Here is a 13,347-nt window from a genome sequence, read left to right on the forward strand (position 1 = left end):
TAGCGTGTGCGATGTTGTGAGCAGAGCTTTTGCTCTCACACGCCGCACTCTTGTACTGCTCTCTGCGCATTGAAGATCGGCTCTGCGGTGGAGTCGGGGAGTTATTGCCATCTCTGGCTGCGACCAGTCCAATAAGTGCTTTGAAGTCGAGCACTTGTTTTATTTGTTCATAAATTACCTGATAATTTAAAGTAAAAAATCGCAACTAGAGCCCGCTGGACCGGAGTCATGGTTGCCGCGCACTGTGCCAACTTCGTGCGCTCCGTTTCCAACTCGCTCTCGAGCGCTCGGGAGATGTTACGAGCCACGATCCACACGATCAAGCCAGCATAGCATAGATCATGATGCAATTATACAAGGTGGTCTCGTCGGCAAAAGTCAGTCCCTTAACGTATGCTAGCATTAAGTGCGAGTTAAAGGCACATAGTATAGTGAGTGTGAGTGAGACGGCATATGTTGATGTTGATTAATGGTTGTTGATGTTGATGGTTATCGGAACGTTGGCAAGTTAAAAATGTTTGCGTATAACAGCACAAATGTGCATGTAACAGCTCAGACTGTGCTTGTAACATGCGCTTAACAGAACATCTGGGTGAGCCCAGCTGTTTCCCGCCCAATTTAATTCGGACTTCAAAATGTAAGTGCAGCAAATTAATTTTTTATTTCAAAATTACCGCTTTGTTCTTTATATCCAGGGGAAAGCATAAATCATCTCTTCAAGATGAAATCCTGGTGGGTTTTATGAAAGACAACGCGGACTTGGCAAAAGGATTTGTGAAGGGCGACCAAGTTGTTGTCGATGCCAAGTGGGCAGAGCTTTGCGGCGCTCTCAATGCTGTTGGGCCGCCAATCAAGGACGCATTGGGTTGGAAAAAGGTATGTGATGCACAACAAAAGGTAGCACACTACTATATTCAATTCTACAATTTCAGGTTTGGGCGGATTGGAAAACAAACATCCGCAAGAAGATGGCGAAAAAAAAATCAGAAACTCGAGCTACAGGTGGAGGGCCCGCTCAGCAATCGCTTGGGGAATTGGAGGAGGAAGTGGCCAAGCTATGTGGCCTCTACGAAATGGTGGAAGAAGTAGGTGGGCCAGCGTATGGCCTCCCCTCGTACGACCAAGGAGGCCGACACTGGGGTTAAGTGCGCGATGAAAGACCCCATTGAGGACGAACCCTCAGAGAAGGAGGAGCCCATGCCGAAGCGCCGTCGAACTAGACCAGCGCAGCCCATGGACCTCAACGATCTTTGCGCTGCTCAGCTGGATGAAATGTCGGCAATTTCCAAGAAAATGTCGGAACATTTCGAACGAATGGAATCGTTAGAGAAGGAGAAGCTCGAGGTCCAAAAAGCGCTTGTAGACAAATTTAGCCAAATTTTGGACAAATTTGCGAAATAATTAGTTTCCTATTAGTTTTTTTGTGAAACTTAGCTTTATTAGTTATAAAGAATATCGAATGACATAAAGAAGAAAACATGAAAAATTTTGCATTTTAATAAGGAATGACCTGAGCTATTTCATCGCGTATAGATGATCCATTATTTTCAGTGTCGTCGAATTCATTTTCAGTGTCTAGAGGGTAGCAGCCAGTGGCGAGATATCGCATTACTGAAGCCAATTGCGTAGAGGGAGATAACTTCCTGGTAACACCTAAATGGGGTTGAACTTTCTCCAAAATCATTTTGAAAGTTTTGAAAGTTCCCAAATAAATGCTCTGAACTTGAATGACCAGGAAGGGGCTCAAGATAGGAGTATTCGCTATGTCAGCGACAGCCACCTGATGGTCATCTGCGTGGACATAAGTTCCCAAGTAAATGTTTTGAACTTGAATGACCAGGACGTGGTGCAAGATTGGAGTATTCGCTTTGTCAGCGACAGCCACCTGATGGTCATCTGCGTGGACAAGTCCGAAAAAGACGAGGCAGAAGAGGAGAACAAGTAGCTTCCACTGGATGCCCCTTAATATTTTAGCTAATTTAAATAGATCGCTTGGTATTCACCGAAGAAACTCCACCGAGCAAGTTCGCTGCCAATTTCGAAGCTTCCGACGCGGAAGAGGACAACGAAATTGAGCCTGCAGAAGCCAGCACGAATGACAATACACCTCTTCTTTCTCCAGCTATGACCGAGGAAAAGGGAATTATTAATTTTTATCCGCTTTATTCTATTAAGTTAATCCTTTTTTTAATTTTTTGAGAATATGGAGCATTAATTGTTCCCCCTCCTTTTATTATATTGATATATGCGATAATACACTTGCTCGCATATCTCTGCGTACACATAGAAAAAGAACTACATTTTTATATTCAGTTGCGGATAACCTTTAATATAAGGCACTTTGGGCAACGATTTTTTTTTTATAATATTCTTTGCTTATTTCTAAACTTATCTACATTTGTTTTTTATTCTATAAAAAAAACTTAAAAAGAAAAAAAAATCATTAAAAAAAACATAAGGCAATTTGACGCCTCAAAAGTCTGCATACACTCTAACAATTCTGCATACAATGCCGTAATTCGCGATTACCGTTAGTTTTTTCACTTTGCTTTATCGTTTATCGTTGATGTGCGTTCTTTCCCATTGCATTGAACAAATATTTGCACGCGGTTGATAATGGAGCAAAAAGGAAAGGAAATTTCTGTCGAAGTCCGAAAACTTATTTTAAAATATAAGTTTGACTGCAAATCCTACCGGGAAATTGGTCAATTAGTTGGCAGAACGCATTCCTCGTGCCAAAGAGTTTACGAAAATTATGTGTTTTCGGGCTCCATACTGTCAAAGCGCCGGTCCCCGGTGTCCAGATAACGGGTTGATAATGGAGCAAAAAGGAAAGGAAATTTCTGTCGAAGTCCGAAAACTTATTTTAAAATATAAGTTGGAGGGCAAATCCTACCGGGAAATTGGTCAATTAGTTGGCAGAACGCATTCCTCGTGCCAAAGAGCTTATGAAAATGATGTGTTTTTGGGCTCCATACTGTCAAGGCCCCGGTCTGGCCGACCACCGTTGTTGACAGAACGGGAGAAAAAGCGTATTGAGCAACTGGTACCACTTAATCCAAGGATCACTGCTCACCAAGGACAACTGGAAGTTGCAGAACGTTTCTCCAAAGTGGTTTCTGAATAAACTGTCCGACGCACTTGGAGAAAGGCGGGGTTTCATGGCCGAGTTGCTCACAGGAAACCGCATGAGGTCAATAAAAAAAGGGTATGGATTTCGCCAATGAGTACATTTTCAAGGATCCCAGCTTCTGGAAAAGGGTCATTTTTTCAGATGAGAGCAAATTCTGCATATTTGGCATAAAGGGGAAAAAAATTGTTTGGAGAAAAAGCGGAACAGCCATGGACAAAGAAAATTTACTGCCGACTATAAAACATGGAGGTGGTGGTGTAATGGTGTGGGGTTGTATGGCGGCCAATGGTGTTGGGAATCTCGTCTTTATAGAATCCACAATGGACCACAAAGCGTATATTCAAATTCTGAAAGAAAACCTTCAGCAGAGTGCCCGAATATTGGACCTTGAAGACGACTTTTGCTTCCAACAAGACAATGATCCGAAGCATACTGCCCACAATGCGAAACTCTGGCTGCTTTATAATGTGAAAAATCAGCTTCGATCGCCTCCCCAGCCCCCAGACCTAAATCCCATAGAACATCTAGGGGATTTACTCGAGCGCAGGATTCGTGAGCACACCATAACTTCCAAAAACATGTTGAAGGATGTCATCATGGAGGAATGGGGCAAAATAACTACCGAGGACACCAGGAATCTGGTTGACTCAATGCCTAGACGTCTGGCAGATGTTTTAAAACAAAAGGGATATCCCACCAAATATAAACAATTTCGAATTTTAGTGTTGTACGCAGAATTGTTACAGTGTATGAAGACTTTTGAGGCGTCAAATTTGCCTTGTTTTTTTTAATGATTTTTTTTCCTTTTAAGAATAGAATAGAATAAAAAACAAATTTAGATAAGTTTAGAAATAAGCAAAGAATATTATAAAAAAAAAATCGTTGCCCAAAGTGTTTTATATTAAAGGTTATCCGCAACTGAATATACAAATGTAGTTCTTTTTCTATGTGTACGCAGAGATATGCCAGCAAGTGTATATTGCGCTATATGTCGAATTTTTGCAAGAAGCGGGGAAGACAGAATGTGGCCTCCATTTTATAGTCCGTGGGCCACTTGAAATTGAAGCAGCGCAGCGCTGTTACAGTCGGCTGAGGTGATACTGAGCCGCTTCTATCTCTTCCCTCTCGCTTTGGCACATGCAGATCCGCATGGTTCTTTTGCTGCTCCTATGTATATGTTTCGCTGTCGGCGCTCTCTGCCTGCTTTCGGATTTCGTCGCTTTGGTTCTGCCCGAAGTTCGGGCCTCTGCTTGCCGTTACTTTGTATATGTGTGTGTATGTGTGTATGTGTATGCCTTTTTTTGTCTGTGCTGTGGAAATCTAGGGATGGCAGCTGCGCCTAGTGATGGAATGTTTTGTGACTATTTTGGAGCAGATGTTTTAAGCTGTTGATAGTCACCAAAGAAGTGGAATAAAATTAGTAAAAACTAATGTAGACAAGTATTTAGAAATTTACTAAGGAATAGTTTCATTGCTGAATACAAATGTATTACAGTTTTGGAAAAATGTTGTGTCCAGATAACGGCCAAAGTCCGTCCCAGACACATGGATGCCTCCACCCGAATAAGCGTTGGCTTTCAGGGCAGCCACGTTGTAGGCAGAGACGTTTGCTTTAAATCTAATATCAAAAATAAAGAATGAAATAAAACGTTTAGTTCCAAATTCAAGTTCGATGTGTATTTATTATTATTATCATTATACATATATTCATTATTTTTTATTAGCGCATAATATTTTGAAGATTGCTTATTACAGGCCAATTAAATTAAAAATTGGATTCTCAATAAAAAAAAACAGCTCCTATTTTCCATTATTAATCCATACGATAATATTGCGACTATTGCGAATTTTGATCAATTGCGGGACAGACAGCATTGGCCTCCATTTTATAGTCCGCGGGCTGGTTGAAATTGAAGCAGCGCAGCGGTGCTCCAGTCGGCTGAGGCAGAGGTTTTTCTGAGCCGCTTCTATCTCGCTCTAGCACATGCAGGCCCGCATGGTGCTTTCGCTGCTCCTATATATTGCGCTGCCGGCGCTCTTTCTGCCCGCTTTCGACATCCATCGCTTTGGTTCTGCCAAAGTTCGGGGCTCTGCTCGCCGTTACTTTGTATATGGGCGTGTACGTGTATACTGTACTGCCTAGTGATGGAATATTTTGTGCAGATTTAGGAAGTTTTTGAAGGTCGCCAAAGAAAAAGAATAAAATTAGAAAAAAAGCATGTTTATTTTTATTTTATTTTCACATTAACGCGTTTATTTTATAACAAAAATATTTTTGTTGAATCCTGGTAGTAGCTAGCGGCTGTTAGGCTGTGCGAATATACACATATTTGGTCTTATACGCTTTATCAGCGATAAAACAAGATAATTACACCACTAATAACAACAAAATATTACGTAAAAAATCAAGTTTTGGCGACACTGCAGGATAAGTGGGAGGAGAACATTGAATTTTTTCATGGTGTGAGGAAGAACTCCAACAAACGACTTGGCAGAAAATAATAAATAAATATGATTAGCCAGTATCTTTCGTCCATTTTTTGTTCTGCAGTCGTACTTATGCTGTTCTGTTGTTGTTATTTTTCGTTTATTTTGTCACAATCATTGTTTACGTTTTCGCAGTGACTACCATTGTTGAGGAACGCATAACAAGTCCATCGCTAAGCGACGAACCATCGCCAAAAGAGAACAAGAAGAGAATGGAAGAGACGAAAGTTTGTATACACACATATTCTTATCGCCGCTGCGACGGCATTGTTCAGTACCAAATAGACATCGAACTGGACAAGAACAAAATAAATACAGTCCACTAAAATCAAATCCGTCGAGCATATTATTCGCGAACAACCATGTTTTCGTTGTGAATGGCAATTATTCAGAGTTTCATTTGAAAACCATCGACTAACTATCGCATAGAAACGTGTGGTTTAGGAGAATCCAAAATGGATGGTGGACTAACTGGGAAATTTTCGGAACGGCAAAACCTTACGGACCATCCCCGAAATGGATGGTGGATGGTCGATGGTCGTCAGTGTGACGAGCCTATAAAAAGACTGTTGATTCGATGCTAAAAGCATTATTACAATTCTAAATGCAATATGCGGTCCAACTAGAAGCTAATAATAATACATGTTATAAAACTCTGTATATTGTTCATATATTTCTATTCTTAATATATATTTAAATTTTTGTATTTCTTGGATTCTTTGGTATGTTTTTATTGTAGCCAAAGATTTGTATTCAAAAACAGCAGAACGTTTACATTTTCTTCCTTAAGCCTTGCCCGTCTATCAGAGACAATTTTCCCTGCCTTGCTAAAAAATCTTTCCAACTCCACAGAAGTAGCTGGGATGCATAAATATTTAAATATCAATGATTTTAGTAATGGAAAGTCTGTTTGGTTGACCTGCAATTAAAATAAAAAAAAATAATTATTATAAGATCTTAATTTTAAGTGTCGATTATTGTATATATTATTTTTACTTTAATCCATAATAGAGGATCTATTAGGTCTCTCTCCAGATACTGCCTTTTCATTATGATCGCATCCGATCGCACATTCCTTTTCTTACTAATGGATTGATGGTCCAAAACATCAAAAAATGGGTCCTCTGTTGTAGTGTTTGCTTTAACATCCAAGTTAACAGGGTTTTCATTATTAGACAAATTGACCAATTCATTTTCAAGAAAGGCTGAAACTTGTTCAGAATTTGTGTTGACCCTCTAGGACTATTTTATAAAATAATAGAAGAAAATAATTCAAATAATTTTTTCTATAGTTAATTGCGGCTCCTGAATTTAAAAAGAGTGTTTAAGCATTCGTTTACCTGTAAAGTGAGCAAATGTGAATAAGTGCCTATAGGCACTCTTGGGGCTCTGAGTATAAAAAAAGTCATTTCCCAATTGCGAAGTTTAATTTTATTTATTTTTATGATACTCGGAAAAACAATTTTTGTTGGCTGAGCAACATAAATGCAGATTGCATTTAGTGCAAACGCACTGCGCTTGTGAAGTTTTACAGTACTTGCACCATCTTCTTTCACTTTCTCGACCCAACCAATCCGGACAAGCTGGTCAAACCCCAAGTCCCATATTGGATGATTCCATTTTTCACCCAGAGTAGAGACTGCGTTCTCCGCTCTGTCAGACAGGATGGAGACTGGATTCGTGAAGTTCGATTGTTGAAACCACTGATTGGATTCAAGATTTCTGAATCGAAAAAAATAGAAAAATAGCTGTAATGGAGTCTTGAGCTCCGTTATTTCAACTGGCAGCGAAGAGTCTCCTCGAAAGGCTATGTCGTTGACATTCAACTGCATACATTGCTTTCGCCATATAATTTTAGTCGGCTCCTTTGTTATTGATTCAATAAATTAATTACTCACTTGTTTAACATATCGCAATTATGTTTGCTTGCCAAAACCATTGAAGTCACCAGAATCTTCAATAGTTGTCAATGGCGATCTAGGCCTTTTTACGGTTTCCCGGGTAAATTTAGATTGTACTATATTTTGCACATTTTCAACATTAGTGTCCATAAATGAAACGTTATCAACATCCTCTAAAGCAGTGGTCAGAGCTCCTCGTGGTCATTTGATAAATTTGACACTTCCTCATCCGACGGTAGTGACTCAAGCAAATCCAACAACTGTTCATCAGTCAAGTCGGACAACTTGTAACGAACCCGAATAAAAATAATAATTCTGAGCTGCTCTGTGTATTTCTTCCGGGCGGCTACAATGAGTTCCTGCTGTGTTAAACGCTATGACGTTAACCGTTCGGTCGCTACCAGGCAGACGTTTATCTTCTGCTTTTTATGTGACAACAGAGACCACATTGGTTGTGCCTTGGTCATATTGGTGGTCGCCAGTGCTGTGCCACGGTGGAGATACAGTATGTCTACTAATTGTTTGCGAAATGAAAAAAGGCACACAAGTGCAACTTAAACATAATTATTTATTAGACGCCCTTGTTTTCATGTTTAGTCCAATACAATGTTTTTCTTTTTAAATAATAATTTTAAATTATATATATCTTTGGAAGACTCAGATCTATTTGGATAATATTTTGCATGCCCTCCATTAGCATCTATTACTCCTCTGAGGCATCGCGACATCGACGATATAAGGAAATTTATGTCGTAATATTCTGGAATTTTCAGGCACTCCTAGCTTATGCAACGAATCAAATCATTGTTTGAGGTAGTGCTTCGTTTGGCCACCCTTTTCTTTAGCAAGTCCCAGAAATTCTCGGTATGATTAAGATCTGGACTCTGGCGCGGCGTTTCAATCACTTTGCTGCAATTATAAAGCAGCCAAGTGCGGCAAAGGAAAGATTTTTATTTTAGATCATTGTCCTGGCTCTTTAACACCATTGGAAGAAATACAGCCCCAAGCCATCACTGAAAGCTTGCCAAATTTAACAGTAGGCACAATGTTCTTTGAGTGGAGGGCTGTTTTCAGCTTATGCCAAGCTTTTCCAGGACCATCATTATAATATAGCATGATCTTGGTCTCGTCACAAAAAATTACGTCGTTCCAGTACTCGAGAGGCTTGTCAGCATTAAATTTCGCAAAATTTAAGCGTTTCTCAATATTAACAGCGGACAACAACGGCTTCTTTCTTGCCACGTGTGATGAGTATCTGTGGACATTTAGAACTTTTCGCACAGTCTCATGGCAAACGGTCTTGTTAAGATTAATTTGTATGTCATTCACCAACTCTCTGAGCTTGTTTGTGGTTTATTTTCCACGGTTTTTAAGATTTGCGAACAATCCCGCCGAGAAAGATTCTTTGCTCTGCTGGTAGAGGTCTGTAGTTCTAGCATATTTTCTTTATCCGCATGTTTAATAATATTATAAACTGTTCTCAGCTTAATATTGAACATCTTGGCCAACTCTTTTGCTGTCTTCCCTTTACCATAATTTAAATACACCAATTGTATCAAATTATCGCCTGTTCATTTATCGGGCATTGCAAAAACTTCAAATTACATAATTAACAGTGGTTTATACCTTCACAACGTAGGATCAACACCCTCCCCTGAAGGAACAACCCAGAGGTCTTATTATTACATTTCGAACCGGAACCGGTACGAGAGAACCAACAAGAGCATCACCAGCAATGGGCCTGCCTCAACGCCGCACGGCGCACGGGCGAAACAGCCAGCGACGACACAAAAGGAAACACCAAGAAGAGAGCCGACGGCCATACGCAGCGAGCCAGTGACAAACACCCAAAGCAACAGCGCTACAGAGAGCGAGACGAAGAGAGCGCGACGATCGCTCTGACGTCCACCCCGCAGCAGCTGAATATGAAGAAAGGCCAGCAGCGGAAAGCTACAGAAACGGCAAAGCGGCAGAAAAGCGGCCAAAGAAGACAAAATTTAACAAATTTAAAAAAACTAACACTGCAAAAAACGTTACACGTTGTGACAGACCACGAAAGACAACTGCCAAGTCAGACACTTTTAATTTGCGGAAATTTAAGCAGGATGTCTTGAAAACTCCTCGATCTGTTGCCAATGACTTGAAGGAAACAGGAAAACTTGATATACACTTCACTTCACTTGTAAGTGAACAGACTATACGTACACGTCTTAAGGAAACTGATTTGGGAACATATGTATATTACCAGAGCTATAATGCAATAAATTAAACGCCTTGAGTTTGCCAAAAAATTGATCGGCGAAAAATTTTCATTTTGGAAAAGGTTGTTATGGAGCGATGCAAGTGCTTGTCAGTATCACTGCTCAAAAAAAAAGTTTTCGTTAGAAACCTAAGAGAATAGCCACACTCATTGGTAATCCCATGGGTTGCACCAAAGACTATACAATACCAAGAAGTTACATGAGGAACAAATGCTTTTTCAATTTTCATTTGACGCTTCATGGTACGGGCGCGCGGCAGGGCGTTTAAAAGATTTCTGGAGCAGCTAGGAGTCCGCCACCAGTTTACGGCGCCATACACGCCGCAAGAAAATCCGACAGAGCGAACAAACAGAACGATAAAGACCATGATCGCTCAGTTCACCGAGGGTGATCAAAGGTGTTGGGACGAAAAATGGCCGGAGCTAATGCTGGCCATGAATTCGGGAGTGTCGGATGCAACTGGATATTCACCGGCGTTCGTGGTGCAAGGAAGGGAACCCCGGCTGCCAAAGGCCCTATATGACGAGGAGACGGCAGGCACGGGACAAGGCACAGAGACGCCGGATGAAAATGCGAAGAAGTTAAAAGAGCTGTTTCAGTTGGTACGACGAAACTTGGAAAGGGCAGCCCAGGATCAGGCCAGGCACTACAACCTGAGAAGAAGACCGTGGAGACCCAAAGTGGGAGAAATCGTATGGGCCAAATAGCACCACCTGTCCAATGCGGTGGAGGGATTCGCCGCGAAGCTGGCACCAAGGTACGATGGGGGATACCAGATAGAGGACTTTATATCCCCCGTTATCTGCAACCTAAGAAAGGAGGGCGACAGGAAGAATAGAACGGCTCACATACGAGATCTGAAACCCCAACCCGAGGAGCGAGAGACGCAGGGGTGAGGGGGAATGGATGTAATGGGTCGCCCTAAAGGGTCCCGCAGAACCAGGAACGGTAGAGTGCCACGCAGGACACTGGGGAAGGGTGCCGCGCAGGACACGCACGAGACTCGTCAGCACGCAGGGTGACGGACTTGTGCACTTAGATTTAAAAAAAAAAAGGAGGAACATGAAAGCCGTGGTTGGAAAGATCTGAAAAAAAGGTGAAAGTTAGTAGGAATAAATAAAAAAAAACGAGAAGAGGAAAAGCTCAGCAAACCTGAACAGGAAACGCGTCCCCAAAGCTGGGAGGCGAATCCGGGGTCGGGGAGGGTAATCTCAGGCAGCGGATGACCAGAGAAAACCCAGGGGCCAGGCTCACGCCTCAACGCGGTCTCGCAGGGCAACTACGAGCGTCGGGCCGGAACGACGGGTGCCGCTCATGCGTGGTCTACCGGGCGAGGAGTCGGATGATCCTCGGGTCCGAGCCCCTGTGTGAGGGAGACGCCTGTCAAAAGAGTCCGGCCGGTGGCGCGTAGGAGTTGCCCTGGGATGTGAGCCAAAGATTCCAGCCCGGGCGGAGGGTCGGAGGACCCGTTGTTCACGAGCGGAATCGCGGCAAGCGACCCGCAGTGAGGGCAGAGGGCGAGCTGGAAAGGGAGAAAGGGTTAAGTAAAAGTCATCCGGGTCGGGAGAACTCACCCAGGCCAAGGAGGGTCCAATCAGCACGGGATGAAGAAGACAGGTCGACGGTAGCAGGGAATTAAGGTTAGGTTAGGTTCAGGCGGTAGCCTGGGAGAGTGATGAAACCCACCCAAGCTCACTTGGACCTATAGAAGGTCCGTTGTGGTGGCGCATGGGCGTGTGCCCCTTCCCAGTGCCTAGAAACCGTGGAGAAACAGGCTGTTGCAAATTAAGGGCAGTCCCATCCGGAGGCTTGGATGAATCTGGACAAGGTCCCCGGTTTGATTTCGGACAGGTCCGAAATGTCTGTTAGGAAAGCAGCCCCGAGAAAACGAAGACGACGATTTATAAGGGCTGGGCAGTGGCAGAAGAAGTGGGCGACCGATTCCTCTTCTTCCTCGTCGCGTCAACTCCTGCAGAAGTCGTTATGAGGGATTGACAGTCTAGAGGCATGAGTGCCAATCTGCCAGTGTCCCGTAATGGCTCGAGTAACTGCAGAGCACTGTGCTCTGCTGAGCCTATACAGCTCGGCTGAGCGCTTCTTCGATCGATATGGCCATATCAATCTTGAGATTTTACAGGAAGCTGTTTGCTGCCATCTCCTATTGGCATTTTGCTCAAACAATTCGTGCGTGAGGAGCCTACACGTAGCCAGAGGCATCGCTACCTGCTCCCTCTCCATAAGGAGAGGAATTGTAGTACCCTGCCTTGCTAGCTCGTCGGCGGCGTCGTTCCCCTCGATGTCCCTATGGCCTGGGACCCATATAAGGAAGAGGTCTAACTGCTCTGCGATCTCGTGCAGAGACCTGCGGCAGTCATTTACAGTCGCTGAGTTCGACGATATTGAGCCTAGAGCTTTAATAGCTGCTTGGCTGTCCGAGAAAACGCACACTAAGTGCGTGTCTAGAAATAGTTTGGAGACGATGGAAATGGCCTCCTTGATGGCTACAACCTCCGCTTGGAACACACTGCAGTGGTCCGGGAGCCTGAAGCAATGACTGATGTTCAGCTCGCTGCAGTAGACTCCGCCTCCCACGCGGCCGTCTAACTTTGAGCCATCAGTGTAGAAGTGAACCGCATTTGCGGGGCCTGGTTCGCCCATCTCCCAGTCCTCCCTAAGTGGGATTGATACCTGGAAAGGCGTCGAGAGGTGATCAGTAGGGACACAATAATCTGTCCTCTCTGGTAATTGCGGGTGTCTCGTCAGGATTCCCGAGTGCCCGACCGCGGACGCTTTCCACAGTCTGGCTTCTCTCATTCTGAGTGCGGAAAGTGTTGCCACTTTCTTTCCCATGAGATCTATGGGGAGGAGGTCCAGCACAGTATCCAGGGCTTCCCCTGGAGTAGTGCGTAGCCCGCCAGTTATGCATAGCTCTGCCATGCGTTGAACTCTGCTGAGTTTGTTGAGGCATGTCCTTTTGTCTAAGGCTGGCCACCATACTACCGCTCCATAGAGCATGATCGGTCGTATGATGGTGGTGTAAAGCCACCGAACTATATAGGGGGTCATTCCCCATCTTAGTCCGATGGCTTTCCTGCAAGTATAGAGGGCTACTGTGGCCTTCTTTACTCTATCCTCTATGCTCAATTTCCAATCGAGCTTTCTATCGAGGATTAGACCAAGATACTTGGCGTTGTTGCTGAAGATTAGCGCTTCCCCACATAGTCTTGGGGGAATCAGTGCCGGTACTTTTTACTTCCTAGTGAAGAGCACCAGTTCCGTTTTAGACGCCTAACCCGCATTTGTCTGCCCATTTTGACATCTTCATAAGAGTGCTTGTCAGGCACTCACATAGCGTCTGCGGGAATTTACCCGAGAATGCTATAGCAACATCGTCCGCATACGCCACCACCCGGCAGCCACCCCCCTCTATCTCCCGCAGCAGTTCGTTCACTGCCACTTTCCATAGGAGGGGCGAGAGGACTCCGCCCTGCGGGGTGCCTCTACTGACAAATCTGGTGGACGTTGACGTCCCCAGTGATGCCTCAACCGTCCTGCATTGTAGCAT

General features: G+C 43.7%; 1 protein-coding gene across 1 annotated transcript; it reads left to right on the forward strand.

The window, feature by feature from the left end:
• Positions 1-523: 523 nt before the first annotated feature.
• LOC117184682 (uncharacterized) lies at positions 524-1,330 on the forward strand. The gene is made up of 2 exons (XM_033383297.1): positions 524-876; positions 933-1,330. The coding sequence occupies exons 1-2, from the start codon at positions 571-573 to the stop codon at positions 1,143-1,145; spliced, it is 519 nt and encodes a 172-aa protein (XP_033239188.1). The 5' UTR covers positions 524-570; the 3' UTR covers positions 1,146-1,330.
• The last annotated feature ends 12,017 nt before the right edge of the window (positions 1,331-13,347 follow it).

The sequence above is a fragment of the Drosophila pseudoobscura genome, chromosome X (assembly GCF_009870125.1).
Source record: "Drosophila pseudoobscura strain MV-25-SWS-2005 chromosome X, UCI_Dpse_MV25, whole genome shotgun sequence".
NCBI classification, from domain to species: Eukaryota; Metazoa; Arthropoda; class Insecta; order Diptera; family Drosophilidae; genus Drosophila; species Drosophila pseudoobscura.

Excerpts from the sequence above, each read along its gene's own strand:
- LOC117184682 (XM_033383297.1), top strand. The coding sequence starts at position 571 with ATGCGCTTAACAGAACATCTGGGTGAGCCCAGCTGTTTCCCGCCCAAT. Across the intron at positions 877-932 it reads ACGCATTGGGTTGGAAAAAG|GTTTGGGCGGATTGGAAAAC; the intron begins GTATGTGATGCA and ends CTACAATTTCAG.